Below are 20,162 nucleotides of genomic sequence, written 5' to 3' on the forward strand. Positions count from 1 at the left end.
GCTGATTCCCAGTCCCTGGTACTGGTTCCCAGTTCCTGGTACTGATTCCCAGTACTGATTCCCAGTTCCTGGGGCTGGTTCCCAGTGCTGATTCCCAGTCCCTGGTACTGGTTCCCAGTGCCGGTTCCCAGTTCCTGGGACTGGTTCCCAGTACTGATTCCCAGTTCCCAGTACTGGTTCCCAGTACTGATTCCCAGTTTCCGGTACTGGTTCCCAGTGCTGATTCCCAGCCCCTGGGACTGGTTCCCAGTTCCCAGTACTGATTCCCAGTGCTGGTCCCCAGTCCCTGGCACTGGTTCCCAGTTCCCGGTGCTTGGTTCCCAGTGCCAGGTCTGATGCCAATTCCCAGTACCAGTTCCCAGTCCTGGTACCGGTTCCCAGTGCTGGTTCCCAGTTCCCAGTACCAGTTCCCAGTGCTGGTACTGGTTCCCAGTGCTGGTTCCCAGTTCCCAGTACCAGTTCCCAGTGCTGGTTCCCAGTTTCCAGTTCTGGTTCCCAGTTCTGGTTCCCAGCACCAGTTCCCAGTTCCCAGTACCAGTTCCAGTTCCCAGTCCCAGTCCCGGTTCCCAGTATGACACCAGTTTGGTGCAATGGGGAAAAAAGGGAAAGTGGAGCAAAAAGGATTGGGGGGGGGGGGGGGGGCGCCCCCCCCCCCCCCCCCGGGATGGATTTTTGCCCATTTTCCCCTTTTTTTTTGGGTTATTTTGACCATTTTTTTTTTGCGTGACCTCTCGGCAGCCCCTCCCCCCCCAACCCCCCCCCAAATCCCCCCCAAATCCCCCCCAAATCCATTGCTTTATTGCATTCGGAAGATTTTGGCACCGCGCCGGCGCTTCCCGGTGAAGGCGAGGGGTGGGGGGGGATGGGGTGGGGTGAGGGGGGGTGGGGGGGTCCTGCTTCATCCTCACCCCCCCCCGACACCCCAAAATCCACCCCCCCACCTCCATCCCACCCCACCGCATCCGCGCCAGCGCTCCCGGCACCGCACAGCGCGGGATGGGGTGGAATGGGATGGAGTGGGATACGACGCTGGGATGGGGTGGGATGATGACACTGGGGGTTGTCCTTCATCCTCACCCCCCCTTACACCCCAAAATCCACTCCCCCATCACCCCATCCCACCCCACCGCATCCACGCCGGCGCTCCCGGCACCGCACAGCGAAGGATGGGATGGGATGGGATGGAGTGGGATACGACGCTGGGATGGGACGAGAGGGGGGTTCCTTCTTCATCGCCCCCCCAAACCGCCCCCCCGGTTGATCCCCCCCCCTTTCCGCCCTGCGCCGCGCTGCACCGCGCTCGCGGCTCTGCGCCGCCGCCGCCGCCGCTCCGGGTCCTGCGCGTTGGGGCTTTCGTTTGTTTTCATATCTCTGTGTGTGTCATCGCTCTCCCTTTTCTCCGTCGTTTTGTTATTTTTTGTCATTTTTAAATAGAATTTTCCAGTTAGAAAATAGGGATTTGGGGGTTATTTTCGCGGTTATTTTTCCGCTTTCCATTTTAATATAATTCGCTTCTCTTCCGCGCCCGTAAATCCGAGGGATTTTGCACCTACAAGGAAGGAAAAAAAAGGTCTTTTCCGCCGCTCTGTACAAAAGTCGCTGCGGTTCGGCTGTGGTTTTCCATTGCCGCGGGAATGCCGAAGAAGGGCCCCAAAAGCCCAAGAAATAGCCCCAAAACCCCCCCAAAAGGCTCCCGCCTCAGATCTGGGTCTCCTGCACCTTCTCCTTGGGGTGGGTTTGGATGACGTAGGGTTCGGCGAGGTTGGGGCCGGGGGGGTGCAGGGAGTTCCCCAACGCGTTCTCCGTCCAATGGGCGCCGTGCGCCGCTTTGTAGGCGTTGTAGCTGAGGTGGTCGTGGATGGCCGGAAGGACCACCGCCCCCTCGGCGCCGGCCGGAGGAGGAGCAGCGGCGGTGGTGGCCGTGGTGGCGGTGGCAGCGATGTCCTCGTCCACTTGGATGATCTCGACGGTGCGGGCGGCCGTGACGGTGCTGCGCTGCTGGTGTCGCTTCCGGAGTTTGTAGAAGACGATGAGCATGGCGGCGGCCAAGAGCGTCACGGCCACGAAGCACCCGATGATGATCTTGGTGGTCTTCATCACCTCGTCCAAGCTGGTCTGCATCTTGTCGGCCGAGTCGGCGGTGGGGACGGCCACCTGCTTGGGCGTCCTGGTGGTCTGCACCAAGACGGTGGTGGTGGTGGTGTAGGCCGGCTGGTAGCCCGTCGACGTGGTGGGGACGGGCTTGGTGAACTTGGGGGAGATGTCCTCCGGGGAGATCTCGGTGGTCTCCACCGTGACGGTGGTGAAGAAGCTGTAGTTGGAGGTGTTGAGCTCGGCCGTGCTCACGTTGAGGTAGGCCGAGGCGTTGGAGTTGCCCGCCACGTTGGTCACCATGCAGGTGTAGAGCCCGGTGTCCGTCAGGAGGACGTGGGAGAAGTTCAAGGTGCCGTCGTTGAGGACGGTGATGCGCGGGTGGCTGGAGGCGTGGCTCAGCACCGTCCCGTTAGGCAGCAGCCACCTAACGGACGACATGGAAGGAGTTCGGCACTTGAGCTCGGCCACCCGCCCCTCGGAGATGTTGAGGTCCGTGGGGGCGTCCATGATGAAGGGCGCCGAGCACTGGAAGGAGGTCTGGTCCACCTCCACCAGGAACCTTCCCCGCATGTGCAGGGGCGCGTGGCAGCGCCCGCAGCAGGTGGAGTTGGTGGGGATGTACTCCCGCAGCCACCACGACAGCCAGAGGATGTCGCAGTCGCAATCCCACGGGTTGTGGTGCAGGTGGAGCTCCACCAGGTACCGCAACGGGGCGAAGAGGTCGTGGGGCAGCGAGGAGAGGTTGTTGTGGGCCAGGTTGAGCTCCACCAGCGCCGTCAGGTCGTCGAAGGCGTTCCGCTCGATCAGGTTGATCTGCGAGTTCATAATCCAGAGCTTCTTGAGGGCCTTCAGCCCGTGGAAGGAGCCCGGCTTGATCTGGGGGAAGTTATTGCCCGACATCTCCAGCTCCTCCAGCCCCACCAGGGGCGTCAGGTTGGGCATGTCCTTGATGTTGCACATGCCCAGGTTCAGGTACTTGAGGTTGTAGAGACCCTCGAAAGCGCCTTCGGAGATGTACTCGAGCTTCTTGAGCTCGCCCAGGTCGAGGCGCATGAGCGAGGGCACGCGGTTGAAGGCGTACGAGGGGATGCTCTCGATGGGGTTGTTCCTCAGCCACAGCTCCCGCAGTTTGGAGAGGTACTCGAAGGCCCCGCTGGGGATGACGGTCAACCAGTTGTCGAAGAGCTCCAGGGTGTTGAGGCTGGCCAGGCCGTTGAAGGCCCCCACCTCGATTTGCCGGATGGCGTTCCTGCCCAACTGCAGGACCTCCAGGTGGTGCAGGTGGCGGAAAGTGTCCGCCTGGATCATCTGGATGTTGTTCTCCATCAGGTTGAGGTACCGGGTGTTGGAGGGGATGCCGGGGGGCACCTCGGCGAGGCCGCGCCGGGTGCACACCACCTTGCTGAACTGGTTAGTGCACGAGCAGGCGGAAGGGCAGCTCTGCGGGCCGGGCGAGGCGGCGGCGGCGCCGAACAACCACGCGTGGAACGTCAGGAAGGAGACCAGGGCGGCTCTCCAGGCGCGGTGGTGGCGGCGGCGGCGGTGGCGGTGGCGGTGGCGGTGGTGGTGCCCAATTACCTGCCACAAGAGCTTCATGGTGTGGCGCGGTCATCGTTCACCATCGTCTGGGGGAGGTCAGCGTGAAACGGAGAAGCGGATCGCGGGGTGTCCCCCCCCTCTCCCGGCAACGGAGGGAAAGGGGAAAGGAAGGGGGGGGGGGGGCGCTGCTGGGGAGGGGGGGGGGGCAACCGCCGCCAAAAATGGGGGTTCGGCCCCGAAAGAGCGATTTGGGGGTCCCGCGAGGCTCCCACCCTCCCGACCGCACCGCGCGCGCGCACCTTACCTGGGGGGGGTCCGGGGGGATCCGGGGCAAAAAGAGGCCAAAAAAAGGACAAAATGGCTCCTGGTTGGGGGGGAGGGGGGGGGGGGGTGTTGGGGGGAGAGAGGGGTGGGGGGGGCGGCCCGGCTAAGCGGGGGCCCGGCAGCCCCCCGGCACGCTGAGCCCCGCCGTCGCCTCGCGCCGCCGCCGCTGCGGCCCCCCCGGCACGACCCGCGGCCCCGGCATGGCGGGGGGGCACGGAGAGAGGGGCCCCCGAAAAATGGGCAGGGGAAAGGGGGGGGGGGGGGAACGGGGGGGAAAAAAAGGGGGGGGAAAAAACCACCCGGATTTGAAAAAAAAAAAAAAAATAGATGAAAATTTAAAAAAAAAAAAAAAAAGGGAAAAAAATCGAAGGAAATAAAAATCGGAAAAGGGGAAATGAATGGGATTTAGAGATTGAAAAAGGTGAGGGGAAGGGGGGGGAGGGAAAATGAGGAGTGGGGAAATGGGAAAGGGAGGTGGGAAATCGGCAACGGGGAGAGAAAACCGGGATGGAAATGGCAAAGGGGTGAAAATGAGAAGTCGAAAGGGAAATGAAAAGTCGAAAGGGGAATAAAAAATGGAAAGGGGGAAAATAGGGGGGAGAGTAAAAAATGGGAAATAAGAAATGGAGAGGGAAATAAAAAAAATGGGGAGGGAATAAAAGGATGGGAAGGAAAAATGGAAAAAATGGGAAGGGAAATAAAAAATGGAAAGGAAGGTAAAAAAATGGAGAGGGGAATGAAAAGTGAAAATTGAAAAATGGGAAGGGGAATAAAGAAATGGAAAGGAAGATAAAAAATGGAAAGGGAAATAAAAAATGGAAAGGAAAATAAAAAATGGAAAGGAAAAAATAGAAGGGAAAATAAAAAAATCGAAGGGAAAATAAAAAATTAAAGGGAAAATAAAAAATGAAAAGGAAAATAAAAAAAATCGAAAGGAAAATAAAAAAAATCGAAAGGAAAATAAAAAAAATCGAAAGGAAAATAAAAAATTAAAAGGAAAATAAAAAGAATCGGGGAGGTAAAAACTGGAAAAGAGAAGCGAAAAATCAGAAAGGGAAATGAAAAATGGAGAAGGGAAATAAAAGCTCGAGAAGGGAAAAAAGGGGAAAGCAAAGATGGGAAAGAGAAGACGGGGAGGGAAATAAAAACGAAGAGGGGAATAAAAACGCGGAGAGAGAAAACCGCGGAGGAAAAAAATAAAGATCCGAAGGCGAATTAAAAATAATGAAAGAAATTCCCGGAGAAGAACGGCGGAAACGCCGCTAAAAACGCGAAAGAAAACTCAAACCGCAATGGAAGCGGCGGAGGGAACCGAACCCCCCCCGAGCGCGGCCCCCAGCGCCGAAAAGGGGGGGGGGGGCTCCGGTTTGGGGGTGCGGGGTCGGAAAAGGGGGGGTGGGGGGCTCCGGTTTGGGGGTGCGGGGTCGGATTGGGGGTGGGGGGGCGGTTTGGGGGTCGGATTGGGGGTGGGGGGTTCGGATTGGGGGTGCGGGGTAGGTTTGGGGGTCGGATTGGAGTTGGGGGGCTCCGGTTTGGGGGTGCGGCGTCGGATTGGGGGTCGGATTGGGGGTGGGGGGGTCTGTTTGGGGTTCGGATTGGGGTTGGGGGGCTCCGATTTGGGGGTGCGGGTTTGGATGGAGGATCGGATTGGGGTTGGGGGGGTGGGTTTGGGGATCGGATTGGAGTTGGGGGGCTCCGATTTGGGGGTGCGGCTTCGCTTTGGGGATCGGATTGGGGTTGGGGGGGTCGGTTTGGGGGTGCGGGTTTGGATGGAGGATCGGATTGGGGTTGGGGGGGTTCGGATTGGGGCCGGGGGGGGGTCGGTTTGGGGTTGGGGGGCTCCGATTTGGGGGTGCGGCTTCGCTTTGGGGAGATGGGATTGATGTTGGGGGGCTGATTTGGGGGGGTCGGATCGCGGGGGGGGGGGGTTCGGTTTGGATTGAGGGGTTCCGTTTGGCGCCGGGGGGGGTGTCCCGTTCGGGGGTGCGGGGGGGTCCGGTTTGGGGGTGCGGGGGGTCCGTTGGGTGCGGGGGGGTCCGTCCGTGGCGGGGGGTTCCGTTGGGGTCCCGGGGGGGGTCCGTCGGTCGCAGCGGGCGCAGCGGCGCGGGGGCTCCGCGCATCCTTTTGTCCTTCAGCGCGTTGGGGCTGACGCACCGCGGGGCTCCGGGCGGCGGGGGGGGGCTCCGCGCCGCCATCCCGCCCTCCTCCTCCTCCTCCTCCTCCTCCTCTTCCTCCTCCTCTTCCTCCTCCTTCAAACCCCTCCTCTGGAATCCAGGCCCCCCCCCCCCCCCCTTCGCCGGTGCGGCGGCGCCGCGGAGCTCTTTCGGGGAGGGATGCGGGAGGCGCGGCCGCCGCCCCTCCGCCGCCCACCGCCCTCCTCCTCCTCCTCCTCCTCGTCCTTCCCTCTTCCTCCTCCTCTTCCTCTTCTCTTCTGCCTCTCCTCCTCTCCCTCCTCGTCCTTCTCCTCTCTTCCTCTTCTTCCCCCCTTCCTCTTCTTCCTCTCGTCCTCCTCATCCTTCTCTCTCCCTCCTCCTCCTCCTCGTTCTCCTCTTTCCCCCCTTCCTCTTCTCTTCCTCCTCTCCTCCTCTCCCTCCTCATCCTCCTCCTGTCCTCCTCCTCTTCCTCCATTCCTCTTCTGCCTCTCTTCCTCCTCTTCCCCCCTTCCTCTTCTCTTCTTCCTCTCCTCCTCTCCCTCCTCATTCTTCTCCTGTCTTCCTCCTCTTTCCTCCTTCCTCTTCTTCCTCTCATCCTCCTCGTCCTTCTCTCTTCCTCCTCCTCCTCGTTCTCCCCTTCCTCTTCTCTTCTTCCTCTCCTCCTCCTCTTTTCTCTCCTCCTCATCCTTCTATCCTCCTCCTCTTCCTCCATTCCTCTTCTCTTCTCCCTCTCTTCCTCCTCCTCCTCCTCCTCTCTTCCTCCTCTTCTTCCTCTCCTCCTCCTCCTCCTCCTCTCTTTTCTTCCTCCCTCCCTCTTCTCTTCTTCCTCCCTTACTCTTCTCCTCTTCCTCTCTTCCTCCTCTCCCCTTCATCTCTTCTCCCTCTCTTATTCCTCATCTTCCTCCTCCTCTTCTTCCCTTCCTTCTCCTCTTCTTCCTCTCTTCCTCCTCCTCTCTTCATCCTCTTCTTCCTCTACTCCTCCTCTTCCTCCCTTCCTTTTCTCTTCTTCCTCCCTTCCTCCACTCTTATTCCTCTTCTCTTCCTCTCCTCCTCCTCTCTTCCCCTTCCTCTTCCTCTTCCTCTCTTCCTCTTCCTCCTCTTCCTCCTCTTCCTCACTGGGGGCGCTGTGGGAAGGAGGAGGGGGCGCCGCAGGGTGAGGATGGACGGACGGATGGACGGACGGACAGTGCGGTGGCCGGAAGGTGATGGGGGGGGGGGGGGGCTTGGGGGGGGGGCACAGGCCCCAAGTCACCCCCCCCTCAATGAATTGGGGGTCCCAGGGACCCACAGACCCCATGGAAGTGGGGGGGGGCAAATGAGGGGGGGGTCCCAGGGACCCCCAGACCCCATGGAGGTGTGGGGGAAAGGGGGCAAATGAGGGGGGGGTCTCAGGAACCCCCGGACCCCATGGAGATGGGGGGGGGGCAAATGAGGGGGGGTCCCAGGAACCCCCGGACCCCATGGAGGTGTGGGAGGAAGGGGGCAAATGAGGGGGGGTCTCAGGAACCCTCAGACTCCATGGAGGTGGGGGGGGGGGGGGCAAATGAGGGGGGGTCCCAGGGACCCCCGGACCCCATGGAGGTGGGGGGGCAAATGAGGGGGGCGTCTCAGGAACCCCCGGACCCCACTGAGGGGGGGGTCCCAGGACCCCAAATCTGATGTTCTGTGGAGGATGGGGGTCCCACAAACCCCCCCAGTCCCCACCGAGGAGGGGTGCCAGGACCCCAAATTTGATGTTCTGTTGGGGGGGGGAGTCGTGGCCCCCCAAGTTTGCAATGGGGCAGAATTGGGGGGAACAAACCCTGTTTTTTGGGGGGGGGTCAATGTCAGCCCAATTCTCTGTGGATTCTCTGGTGTCTGATAGAATGAAGACCTTTGGGGGGGACAGGGGGGTGTCCATGGGATTTTGGGGGGGTCTGTGAGGCCCCCCCATCCCTGTCCTGCAGAAGTGGTTGGGGGTGTGGGATGGGGACCCCCCCCAGGATTGGCACTGGGGGGCCCCAAGAGTGGGATGGGGACCCCAAGAGTGGGATGGGGACCCCAAGAGTGGGACACGGACCCCCAGGAGAGGGATGGGGACCCCCTGGAGGTGGGATGGGGACCCCAAGAGTGGGACAGGGACTCCTGGGAATGGGAGGGGGACCCCTAAGAGTGGGGGACAGACCCCCAAGAGTTTGATGGGGACCCCCCAAAGGAGAGGGATGGGAACCCCAGGAGTGAGATGGGAACCACAGGAGCAGGATGGGACCCCCCAAGAGTGGAATTGAGACCCCCCAAGAGTGGGACAGGGATCCCCCAAGAGTGGAATGGGGACCCCCCAAGAGTGAGATGGGGACCACCCTGGGAGTGGGACAGAGACTTCCAGGAATGGGAGGGGGACCCCCAAGGAGAGGGATGGGACCCCCCAAGAGTGGAATTGGGATCCCCCCAAGAGTGGGATGGGGACCCCCCCAAGGAGAGGGGTGGGACCCCCAGGAGTGAGATGGGAACTCCAGGAGCAGGATGGGACCCCCCAAGAGTGGGACAGAGACCTCCAGGAATGGGAGGGGGATCCCCAAGGAGAGGGATGGGACCCCCCAAGAGTGGGATAGGGACCCCCAGGATTGGGATGGGGACCCCCAGGAGTGGAGCATCACTCCATGCCGGTGGGGAGGGGGTCCCCACTTTGTGGGTGCTGAAATGTGTGCGTTGGATTGGGATGGATGGGATGGGATGGGATGGGATGGGATGGGATGGGATGGGATGGGGTGGGATGGGATGGGATGGGATGGGATGGGATGGGATGGGATGGGATGGGATGGGATGGGGTGGGATGGGATGGGATGGGATGGGATGGGATGGGATGGGATGAGATGGGATGGGATGGGATGGGATGGGATGGGATGGATGGGATGGGATGGGATGGGATGGGATGGGATGGGATGGGATGGGATGAGATGGGATGGGATGGGATGGGATGGGATGGGATGGATGGGATGGAGCTGGGATGAGATGGGATGGGATGGGGTGGGATGGGATGGGATGGGGTGGGATGGGATGGGATGGGATGGGATGGGATGGGATGGGATGGGGTGGGGTGGGATGGGATGGGATGGGATGGGATGGGATGGGATGGGATGAGATGGGATGGGATGGGGTGGGATGGGATGGGATGGGGTGGGATGGAATGGGATGGGATGGGATGGGGTGGGATGGGGTGGGATGGGATGGGATGGGGTGGGATGGGATGGGATGGGATGGGATGGGATGGGATGGGATGGGATGGGGTGGGATGGGGTGGGATGGGATGGGATGGGGTGGGATGGAATGGGATGGGATGGGATGGGGTGGGATGGGATGGGATGGGATGGGATGGAGATGGGATGGGATGGGATGGGATGGAGATGGGATGGGATGGGATGGGATGGGATGGGATGGGATGGGATGGGATGGGATGGATGGGATGGAGCTGGGATGGGATGGAGCTGGGATGGAGATGGGATGGAGATGGGATGGGGTGGGATGGGATGGATGGGATGGGATGAGATGAGATGGGATGGGATGGGATGGGATGGAGATGGGATGGAGATGGGATGGGATGGATGGGATGGGGTGGGATGGGATGGGATGGGATGGGATGGAGATGGGATGGGATGGGATGAGATGAGATGGGGTGGGATGGGATGGGATGGGATGGGATGGGATGGGGTGGGATGGGATGGGATGGGATGGATGGGATGGGATGGATGGGATGGGATGGGATGAGATGGAGATGGGATGGGATGGGATGGGATGGGATGGGGTGGGATGAGATGGAGATGGGATGGGATGGGATGGATGGGATGGGGTGGGATGAGATGGAGATGGGATGGGATGAGATGAGATGGGGTGGGATGGGATGGGATGGGATGGGATGGGATGGGGTGGGATGGGATGGGATGGGATGGGGTGGGATGGGATGGGATGGGATGGATGGGATGGGGTGGGATGAGATGGAGATGGGATGGGATGGGATGGGATGGGATGGGGTGGGATGGGATGGGATGGGATGGGATGGGATGGATGGGATGGGGTGGGATGGGATGGGATGGGATGGGATGGGATGGATGGGATGGGGTGGGATGAGATGGAGATGGGATGGGATGGAGATGGGATGGGATGGGATGGGATGGGATGGGGTGGGATGGGATGGGATGGATGGGATGGGGTGGGATGGGATGGGATGGGATGGGATGGGGTGGGATGGGATGGGGTGGGATGGGATGGGATGGGATGGATGGGATGGGATGGGATGGGATGGATGGGATGGGATGGGATGGATGGGATGGGGTGGGATGAGATGGAGATGGGATGGGATGGGATGGGATGGGATGGGATGGGATGGGATGGGATGGGATGGGATGGGATGGATGGGATGGGGTGGGATGAGATGGAGATGGGATGGGATGGGATGGATGGGATGGGATGGGATGGAGATGGGATGGGATGGGATGGGATGGGGTGGATGGGATGAGATGGGATGGGATGGGATGGATGGGATGGGATGGGATGGATGGGATGGGATGGGATGGGATGGAGATGGGATGGAGATGGGATGGAGATGGGATGGGGTGGGATGGGATGGATGGGATGGGATGGGGTGGGATGGGATGGGATGGGATGGGATGGGATGGGGTGGGATGGGATGGGATGGGATGGGGTGGGATGGGATGGGATGGGATGGGATGGGATGGGATGGGGTGGGATGGGATGGGATGGGATGGGATGGGATGGGGTGGGATGGGATGGGATGGGGTGGGATGGGATGGGATGGGATGGGATGGGATGGAGATGGGATGGATGGGATGGGATGGATGGGATGGGATGGGATGGGATGGGATGGGATGGGATGGAATGCCGTGCCAGGATGGGATGTCCAGGATGGGACACCCGGGGTGTGTTGGGATGCCCGGGATGGGTTGGATGCCCACCTGGAGCCACCAGAGCCGCTTCCGTGGGGCAGAGCCGCGTTCCATGGGGCAGTGATGGATTCCATGGGGCAGAGCTGCATTCCGTGGGGCTGTGATGGGTTCCGTGGGGCAGCAATGGGTTCCATGGGGCTGTGATGGGTTCCGTGGGGCATTGATGGGTTCCGTGGGGCAGTGATGGATTCCGTGGGGCTGTGATGGATTCCATGGGGCAGTGATGGATTCCGTGGGGCACTGATGGGTTCCGTGGGGCACTGATGGGTTCCGTGGGGCAGTGATGGGTTCCGTGGGGCAGCGATGGGTTCCATGGGGCACTGATGGGTTCCGTGGGGCACTGATGGGTTCCGTGGGGCAGCGATGGATTCCGTGGGGCAGCGATGGATTCCGTGGGGCAGTGATGGGTTCCGTGGGGCAGTGATGGGTTCCGTGGGGCACTGATGGGTTCCGTGGGGCAGAGCTGCGTTCCGTGGGGCAGTGATGGATTCCGTGGGGCAGTGATGGATTCCGTGGGGCAGCGATGGGTTCCGTGGGGCAGTTTCACGCTCTGCACGCGTCCCTCCACCTCACTCCCATCCCATCGTTCCTCTCGGCCGTTGGTGGATCCTCTGAGATGGACCTCGCGGCGGTGGTGGCGGTGGTGCCGGGATGGGGCGGTTGGTGGGAACGGGCGCGTGGTCGGATCCTTCCCGGAGGGCTGAGCCCTTCCCGGTGCCCTCAGGTGGAGGTGGAGGTGGAGAGCATGGACAAGGCCGGGAACTTCATCGGGTGGTTGCACATCGAGGGCCTCAACCTGTCGGTGGCCCTGGTGGAACACGGCCTCTCCAGAGTCCACTTCACCGCCGAGAGAAGCTCCTACTACAAAGCGTTGGTGGGCGCCGAGGACGCCGCCAAGAAGAAGAAGGAGAAGGTGGGCGTGGGGACACCTCAAGGGGTGTCCTCACCTCAAGGGGTGTCCTCACCTCAAGGGATGTCCTCATCACAAGAGATGTCCTCACCCCAAGAGATGTCCTCACCCCAAAGGATGTCCTCATCTCAAGAGATGTCCTCACTCCAAGGGATGTCCTCACCCCAAGGGGTGTCCTCACCCCAAGAGATGTCCTCACCTCAGGGGGTGTCCTCACCCCAAAGGATGTCCTCACCTCAAGGGGTGTCCTCACCTCAAGGGGTGTCTTCATCTCAAGGGGTGTCCTCACCCCAAAGGATGTCCTCACCTCAAGGGGTGTCCTCATCACAAGGGGTGTCCTCACCTCAAGGGGTGTCCTCACCCCAAAGGATGTCCTCACCCCAAAGGATGTCCTCACCTCAAGGGGTGTCCTCACCCCAAGAGATGTCCTCACCTCAGGGGGTGTCCTCACCTCAAGGGATGTCCTCAACCCAAAGGATGTCCTCACCCCAAAGGATGTCCTCACCTCAAGGGGTGTCCTCACCCCAAAGGATGTCCTCACCTCAAGGGGTGTCCTCACCTCAAGGGATGTCCTCACCTCAAGGGATGTCCTCACCCCAAAGGATGTCCTCACCCCAAGAGATGTCCTCACCTCAAGGGATGTCCTCCACCTCAAGGGATGTCCTCACCCCAAAGGATGTCCTCACCCCAAGAGATGTCCTCACCTCAAGGGATGTCCTCCACCTCAAGGGATGTCCTCACCCCAAGGGATGTCCTCATCTCAAGAGATGTCCTCACCTCAAGGGGTGTCCTCACCCCAAGGGGTGTCCTCACCTCAAGGGATGTCCTCATCTCAAGAGATGTCCTCACCTCAAGGGGTGTCCTCACCCCAAGGGGTGTCCTGACCCCAAGAGATGTCCTCCACCTCAAGGGATGTTCTCACCTCAAGGGGTGTCCTCACCTCAAGGGGTGTCCTCACCTCAAGAGATGTCCTCACCTCAAGGGGTGTCTTCACCCCAAGGGATGTCCTCACCTCAAGGGGTGTCCTCACCCCAAAGGATGTCCTCACCCCAAGGGATGTCCTCACCTCAAGAGATGTCCTCACCTCAAGGGATGTCCTCACCCCAAGGGGTGTCCTCACCCCAAGAGATGTCCTCACCTCAAGGGATGTCCTGACCCCAAGGGATGTCCTCACCCCAAGGGATGTCCTGACCCCAAGGGGTGTCCTCACCCCAAGGGATGTCCCCCCCCAAGGGTCGTCCCCAGCGGAAGGCGTCCCCAGGCTCTTGCGTGCCGGGGATTCTCCGGTGGCTGAGTTCCTTCTCCTTCTTGCTGGTGGCCTCAACCATCACTATGGGGTGCGTCGACCAGCGTCCGTGTGCCCCCAATCCCAGGTGTGGTCCCACTACGAGGAGACGCCGGTGGAGGAGGTGGTGCCGGTGCTGGAGGAGAAGGAGCGCACGGCCAACTACAAACCCGTCTTCGTCACGGAGATCACCGATGATCTCCACTTCTACGTGCAGGACGTGGAGACGGGTAAGGGGGGGGTCCCCGTGGGGAGGTGTCCATGGAGAGCTGACCATGGAGAGCTGACCATGGAGAGTTGTCCCCATGAAGAGTTGGCCATGGAGAGTTGTCCCCATGGAGAGCTGTCCCCATGGAGAGCTGACCATGGAGAGTTGTCCCCATGGAGAGCTGTCCCCATGGAGAGCTGACCATGGAGAGTTGACCATGGAGAGTTGTCCCCATGGAGAGTTGTCCCCATGAAGAGTTGACCATGGAGAGTTGACCATGGAGAGTTGTCCCCATGGAGAGTTGTCCCCATGGAGAGTCGTCCCCATGGAGAGTTGTCCCCATGGAGAGTTGGCCATGGAGAGTTGACCATGGAGAGCTGTCCCCATGGAGAGTCGTCCCCATGGAGAGTTATCCCCACGGGCAGTTGGCCATGGAGAGTTGTCCCCATGGAAGGTTGTCCCCATAGAGAGTTGTCCCCATGGAGTGTTGGCCATGGAGAGTTGACCATGGAGATCTGTCCCATGGAGATCCATCCCCATGGAGAGTTGGCCATGGAGAGTTGTCCCCATGGAGATCTGTCCCATGGAGAGTTGTCCCTATGGAGATCTGTCCCATGGAGCTCCGTCCCCACGGATCATTGTCCCCACGGAGCGCTGTCGGTGCCGCAGGCGCTCAGCTGGAGAAGCTGATGGAGAACATGCGCGCCGAGGTGGGCGCTCACCCGCCGGTGGAAGGCGCCTACGCCCCGCGCCGCGGCGACTTCTGCATCGCCAAATTCGTCGACGGAGAGTGGTGAGGAGGAGGACGAGGAGGAGGTGGAGGAGGTGGAGGAGGAGGTGGAGGTGGTGGAGGAGGTGGTGGGAGTGGTCCTTGGGGTGACGTCCCTGTGGTGCTCTGCAGGTACCGCGCGCGGGTGGAGAAGGTGGAGTCACCATCCAAAGTCCACATCTTCTACATCGACTACGGCAACGTGAGTGCTGCCGGGGGGGGGCAGAGGCAGCGGGATGTCCATCTGTCCGTCCAACCACCTGTCCGTCCATCCTTCCATCCATCCATCCATCCATCCTTCCATCCATCCTTCCATCCTTCCATCCATCCTTCCATCCATCCTTCCATCCATCCTTCCATCCATCCATCCTTCCATCCATCCGTCCATCCTTCCATCCATCCATCCTTATATCCATCCACCATCCATCCACTTTCCATCCACCATCCATCCTTCCATCCTTCCTTCCATCCATCCTTCCTTCCATCCTTCCTTCCATCCTTCCTTCCATCCATCCTTCCATCCATCCTTCCATCCATCCTTCCTTCCATCCTTCCATCCATCCTTCCATCCATCCTTCCATCCATCCATCCATCCATCCATCCATCCATCCTTCCATCCATCCTTCCTTCCATCCTTCCATCCATCCTTCCATCCATCCTTCCATCCATCCATCCTTCCATCCATCCGTCCATCCTTCCATCCATCCATCCTTATATCCATCCACCATCCATCCACTTTCCATCCACCATCCATCCTTCCATCCTTCCTTCCATCCATCCTTCCATCCATCCTTCCTTCCATCCATCCTTCCATCCATCCTTCCTTCCATCCTTCCTTCCATCCATCCTTCCATCCATCCTTCCATCCATCCTTCCTTCCATCCTTCCTTCCATCCATCCATCCATCCATCCATCCATCCTTCCTTCCATCCATCCTTCCATCCTTCCTTCCATCCATCCATCCATCCATCCCTCCATCCTTCCATCCATCCTTCCTTCCATCCATCCATCCTTCCATCCTTCCATCCTTCCATCCTTCCATCCATCCATCCATCCATCCATCCATCCATCCTTCCATCCATCCATCCTTCCATCCTTCCATCCATCCTTCCTTCCATCCTTCCATCCTTCCATCCTTCCATCCATCCTTCCTTCCTTCCATCCTTCCTTCCATCCATCCATCCATCCATCCATCCATCCCGATCCTGGTGGGATGCGCTCAGCACCATTGGGTCCCAGTGGGATGCACTCAGCACCGTTGGATGCCGATCCCGTCGGGATGCGCTCAGCACCATTGGGTCCCATCGGGATGGGCTCAGCACCACTGGTTCCCATTGGGATGCGCTGTCCCGTCGGGATGGGCTCAGCACCGTTGGATGCCGATCCCGTCGGGATGCGCTCAGCACCATTGGATGCTGTTCCCGTCGGGATGCGCTATCCCGTCGGGATGGGCTCAGCACCATTGGGTCCCGATCCCGTCGGGATGCGCTCAGCACCGTTTTCCGGCAGAAGGAGACCCTCCCGGCCGCGCGTCTGTCGGCGCTGCCGGCGGCGTTCAGCACCCGCGTCCTCCCGGCTCAGGCGACCCAGTACCGCTTCGCCTTCATCCAAGTGCCCCAGGATGTGAGGGGATGGGAGCACTGGGAGCACTGGGAGGGGAACTGGGGGGCACTGGGAGGGGATGGGGGCACTGGGGCGGGAACTGGGGGGGACTGGGAGGGGATGGGGAGCACTGGGAGGGGAACTGGGGGGGACTGGGAGGGGAACTGGGAGGGACTGGGAGGGGATGGGGAGCACTGGGAGGGGAACTGGGGGGGCCTGGGAGGGGATGGGGGGCACTGGGAGGGGAACTGGGGGGGACTGGGGAGGGGATGGGGGCACTGGGAAGGGATGAGGAGGGCACTGGGAGGGGATGGGAGGGACTGGGGGTGATGGGGATGATGGGGGTCAATGGAGGGGAATTGGGGTGACGGGAGGACTGGGAGAACTGGGGGTGATGGGGGGTGATAGGGGGACTGGGGATGGTGGGGGGACAACTGGGAGGTAATGGGACGACGGAGATGATGGGAGGGGATTGGGGGGTGATGGGAGGTGATGGGGGCAGTTGGGGGGTGGTGGAGGGGGTCTGGGGGTGATGGGAGGTGATTTGGGGGGTGATGGGAGGACTGGGGGTGATTGGGGGTGATGGGAGTGATGGGAGGACAGGGGGTGATGGGATGTGATTTGGGGGTGATGGACGACTGGGGGCGATGGGGGTGACTGGGAGGGATGGGGGTGACTGGGGATGATGGGGTGACTGGGGGGGATGGGAGGTGATTTGGGGGGTGATGGGGGGTAATTGGGGGACTGGGGGTGATGGGAGGTGATTAGAGGTGATGGGAGGACTGGGGGGGATGGGGGTGATTGAGGGGTGATGGGAGGACTGGGGGGGATGGGGGTGATGGGAGGACTGGGGGGGATGGGGGGTATGGGGGTGACTGGGGGGGATGGAGGTGACTGGGGGAGGACTGGGGGAGACGTGATGATGGGGGCGACTGGGGATGGTGGGGGCGACTGGGGGTGATGGGGGGGACTGGGGGGGACTGGTGATGATGGGGGTGACTGGGGGGATGGAGGTGACTGGGGGTGATGGGGGTGACTGGGGGGGACTGGGGGTGACTGGTGATGATGGGGGGGATGGGGGTAACTGGTGATGATGGGGGTGACTGGGGGGGATGGGGGTGACCGGGGGCGACTGGTGATGATGGGGGGGATGGGGGTGACTGGGGGGGACTGGGGGCGACTGGGGGGGACTGGGGGGGACTGGGGATGGTGGGGGTGACTGGGGGTGATGGAGGCGACTGGGGGGGATGGAGTCAACTGGTGATGATGGGGGTGACTGGGGGGGTTGGGGGTAACTGGGGGTGACTGGGGGCGACTGGTGATGATGGGGGGGATGGGGGTAACTGGTGATGATGGGGGTGACTGGGGACTATGGGGGTGACCGGGGGCGACTGGTGATGATGGGGGTGACTGGGGGGGACTGAGGGGGATGGGGGTGACTGGGGGGGATGGAGGCAACTGGGGGAATGGGGGTGACTGGGGGCGACTGGTGATGATGGGGGGGATGGGGGTGACTGGTGATGATGGGGGTGACTGGGGGTGATGGGGGCGACTGGGGCCCATTGGGGTGACTGGGGGTGATGGAGTTGACTGGGGACCATTGGGGTGACTGGGGGGGACTGGGGGTGGCCGGAGATGATGGGGGTGACTGGGGACCATGGGGGTGACTGGGGGCGACTGGTGATGATGGGGGGGGATGGGGGTAACTGGTGATGATGGGGGTGACTGGGGACCATGGGGCGACTGGGGATGATGGGAGTGACTGGGGGTGACTGGGGGAGATGGAGGCGACAGTGCGCGCTGCGCGGTGACGCGGTGTCGGTGCCAGGAGGAGGCGCGGGCGGACGCGGTGGACAGCGTGGTGAGGGACATCCAGAACACGCAGTGCCTGCTGAACGTGGAGCTGCCGGGGCCCCCCTGCCCCCTCGTCACCCTCCAGTTCGCCGACTCCAAGAGCGACGTCGGGCTGGGGCTCGTGCGGGAGGGGCTCGTCATGGTGGAGCCGCGCCACGAGAGGCACTTCCAGAAGGTGGTACGTGCGGGGGCACTGGGGCGGACTGGGGCGCACTGGGAGGGGGGACTGGGGGGGATGGGAGGGGACAGGGGGGACTGGGAGGGGGAATTGGGGGGACTGGAAGGGACTGGGAGGGGATGGAGAAGGGATGGAGAGGGAACTGGGGGGACTGGGAGGGACTGGGAGGGGGAACTGGGGGGTACTGGGAGGGGATAGGGGGGACTGGGGTAATGGGAGGGGGAATTGGGGGGACTGGGAGGGGATGGGGAGGGACTGGGAGGGGATGGGAGGGGATAGGGGGGACTGGGACGGACTGGGAGGGGGAACTGGGGGGACTGGGACGGACTGGGAGGGGATAGGGGGGACTGGGAGGGGATGGAGAAAGGATGGAAGGGGAACTGGGGGGACTGGGAGGGGATGGGGAGGGGATGGGAGGGGGAACTGGGGGGACTGGGAGGGACTGGGAGGGGATAGGGGGGACTAGGGGGAATGGGACGGACTGGGACGGACTGGGAGGGGGAACTGGGGGGACTGGGAGGGACTGGGAGGGGATAGGGGTGACTGGGAGGGGATGGAGAAGGGATGGAAGGGGAACTGGGGGACTGGGAGGGACTGGGAGGGGGAATTGGGGGGACTGGGAGGGGATGGGGAGGGACTGGGAGGGGATGGGGAAGGGATGGATGGGGAACTGGGGAGACTGGGAGGGGATAGGGGGGACTGGGAGGGGATGGGGAGGGACTGGGAGGGGGAATTGGGGGGACTGGGAGGGGATGGAGAAGGGATGGAGGGGGAACTGGGGGAATGGGACAGACTGGGAGGGGATGAGGGGGGCACTGGGAGGTGATGGGGGGACTGGGAGGGACTGGGGGGCACTGGGAGGTGATGGGGGGGCACTGGGAGGGGACTGGGAGGGACTGGGGGGCACTGGGAGGTGATGGGGAGGACTGGGAGGGGACTGGGAGGGACTGGGGGGCACTGGAGGGAATTGGGGGTCACGGGGTGCCCCACCTCCTGCCCCCCCAGATCACAGAGTACCTGAATGCCCAGGAGACGGCGAAGAGTGCGCGGGTGAGGGACCCCCACTCCGGAGTCACTCCGGTTTCCGCCCCCCCCCCCCCACCCCCTCATGCCAGAGTCACTCTGGATTCAGGCCCTGTTCTGGAGTCACTCCAGATTCAGACCCCACCTTTCTGGGGTCACTCCGGATTCCCCCCCAAACTCCAGAGTCACTCTGGATTCAGGCCCTGTTTTGGAGTCACTCCGGATTCAGACCCCACCTTTCTGGGGTCACTCCAGATTCCCCCCCAAACTCCAGAGTCACTCTGGATTCAGCCCCCCCTATTTCTGGGGTCACTCCGGATTCCCCCCAAACTCCGGAGTCACTCTGGATTCGCCCCTCACTATTTCTGGAGTCACTCCGGATTCCCCCCCCACTCCGGAGTCACTCTGGATTCTCCCCCCCCGCATTTCTGGGGTCACTCTGGATTCCCCCCCCCCCTATTTCTGGGGTCACTCCGGATTCCCCCCCCCCACTCCGGAGTCACTCCGGATTCCCCCCCCTATTTCTGGGGTCACTCCGGATTCCCCCCCACTCCGGAGTCACTCCGGATTCCCCCCCCTATTTCTGGGGTCACTCCGGATTCCCCCCCCCACTCCGGAGTCACTCCGGATTCCCCCCCCTATTTCTGGGGTCACTCCGGATTCCCCCCCCACTCCGGAGTCACTCCGGATTCCACCCCCCCCCTATTTCTGGGGTCACTCCGGATTCCCCCCCCCACTCCGGAGTCACTCCGGATTCCCCCCCTCTCTTGCAGCTCAACCTCTGGCGCTACGGTGATTTCCGCGCCGACGACGCCGATGAGTTTGGTTATGGGCGCTGAGGGCGGCGGTGCCCCCGTCCCGCGGCGTCGCTCTGGGGGGGCCCTGTGCCGGGGGGGGGCACCGCCGCCCCCGCCCCCCTCTCCGTCCCGGGGTCCCCCCCCGCGGCTCTATTTAAAGCTTCGAGGCCCAATAAATGTAGTGTTGGCGGCGGCGGCTCCGAGGGGGCATCGGCACACCCCGGGGTGGGCGGCGTTGGGGGGACCTCGGGGGAGGGGAGATCCGGGGGAGCAGCGGGGACACAACTGTGGATCCCGACCATGGATCCCAACCGTGGATCCCAACTGTGGATTCCAACCATGGATCCCAACTGTGGATCCCAACCATGGATCCCAACCAACCATGGGACCCAACCATGGATCTCAACCATGGATCCCAACCGTGGATTCCAACCATGGATCCCAACCATGGATCCCAACCAACCGTGGGACTCAACCATGGATCCC

The 20,162-nt window shown here is 61.7% G+C and overlaps 2 protein-coding genes across 2 annotated transcripts in view; one reads left to right on the forward strand and one right to left on the reverse strand.

Annotated features, from left to right (window-relative positions):
* The window catches only part of SND1 (staphylococcal nuclease and tudor domain containing 1), a 125,943-nt gene extending 106,090 nt beyond the window's left edge, over positions 1 to 19,853 (forward strand). Inside the window, exons 17-24 of the mRNA XM_054083159.1 lie at positions 11,775 to 11,963; positions 13,334 to 13,475; positions 14,123 to 14,246; positions 14,355 to 14,424; positions 15,732 to 15,845; positions 17,653 to 17,856; positions 18,862 to 18,906; positions 19,653 to 19,853. Of these exons, the coding sequence (XP_053939134.1) occupies positions 11,775 to 11,963; positions 13,334 to 13,475; positions 14,123 to 14,246; positions 14,355 to 14,424; positions 15,732 to 15,845; positions 17,653 to 17,856; positions 18,862 to 18,906; positions 19,653 to 19,718 (954 nt within the window). The 3' untranslated portion in view covers positions 19,719 to 19,853. The remainder of the gene's footprint in view (positions 1 to 11,774; positions 11,964 to 13,333; positions 13,476 to 14,122; positions 14,247 to 14,354; positions 14,425 to 15,731; positions 15,846 to 17,652; positions 17,857 to 18,861; positions 18,907 to 19,652) is intronic.
* Positions 1,280 to 4,004, reverse strand: LRRC4 (leucine rich repeat containing 4). The gene is made up of 2 exons (XM_054083167.1): positions 3,938 to 4,004; positions 1,280 to 3,719 (listed from the first exon to the last, which is right to left on the reverse strand). Exon 2 carries the CDS (start codon positions 3,688 to 3,690, stop codon positions 1,699 to 1,701), a length of 1,992 nt encoding a protein of 663 aa, XP_053939142.1. The 5' UTR covers positions 3,691 to 3,719; positions 3,938 to 4,004; the 3' UTR covers positions 1,280 to 1,698.
* Positions 19,854 to 20,162: the final 309 nt, after the last annotated feature.

The sequence above is a fragment of the Cuculus canorus genome, chromosome 1, assembly GCF_017976375.1.
Source record: "Cuculus canorus isolate bCucCan1 chromosome 1, bCucCan1.pri, whole genome shotgun sequence".
Classification (NCBI taxonomy): domain Eukaryota; kingdom Metazoa; phylum Chordata; class Aves; order Cuculiformes; family Cuculidae; genus Cuculus; species Cuculus canorus.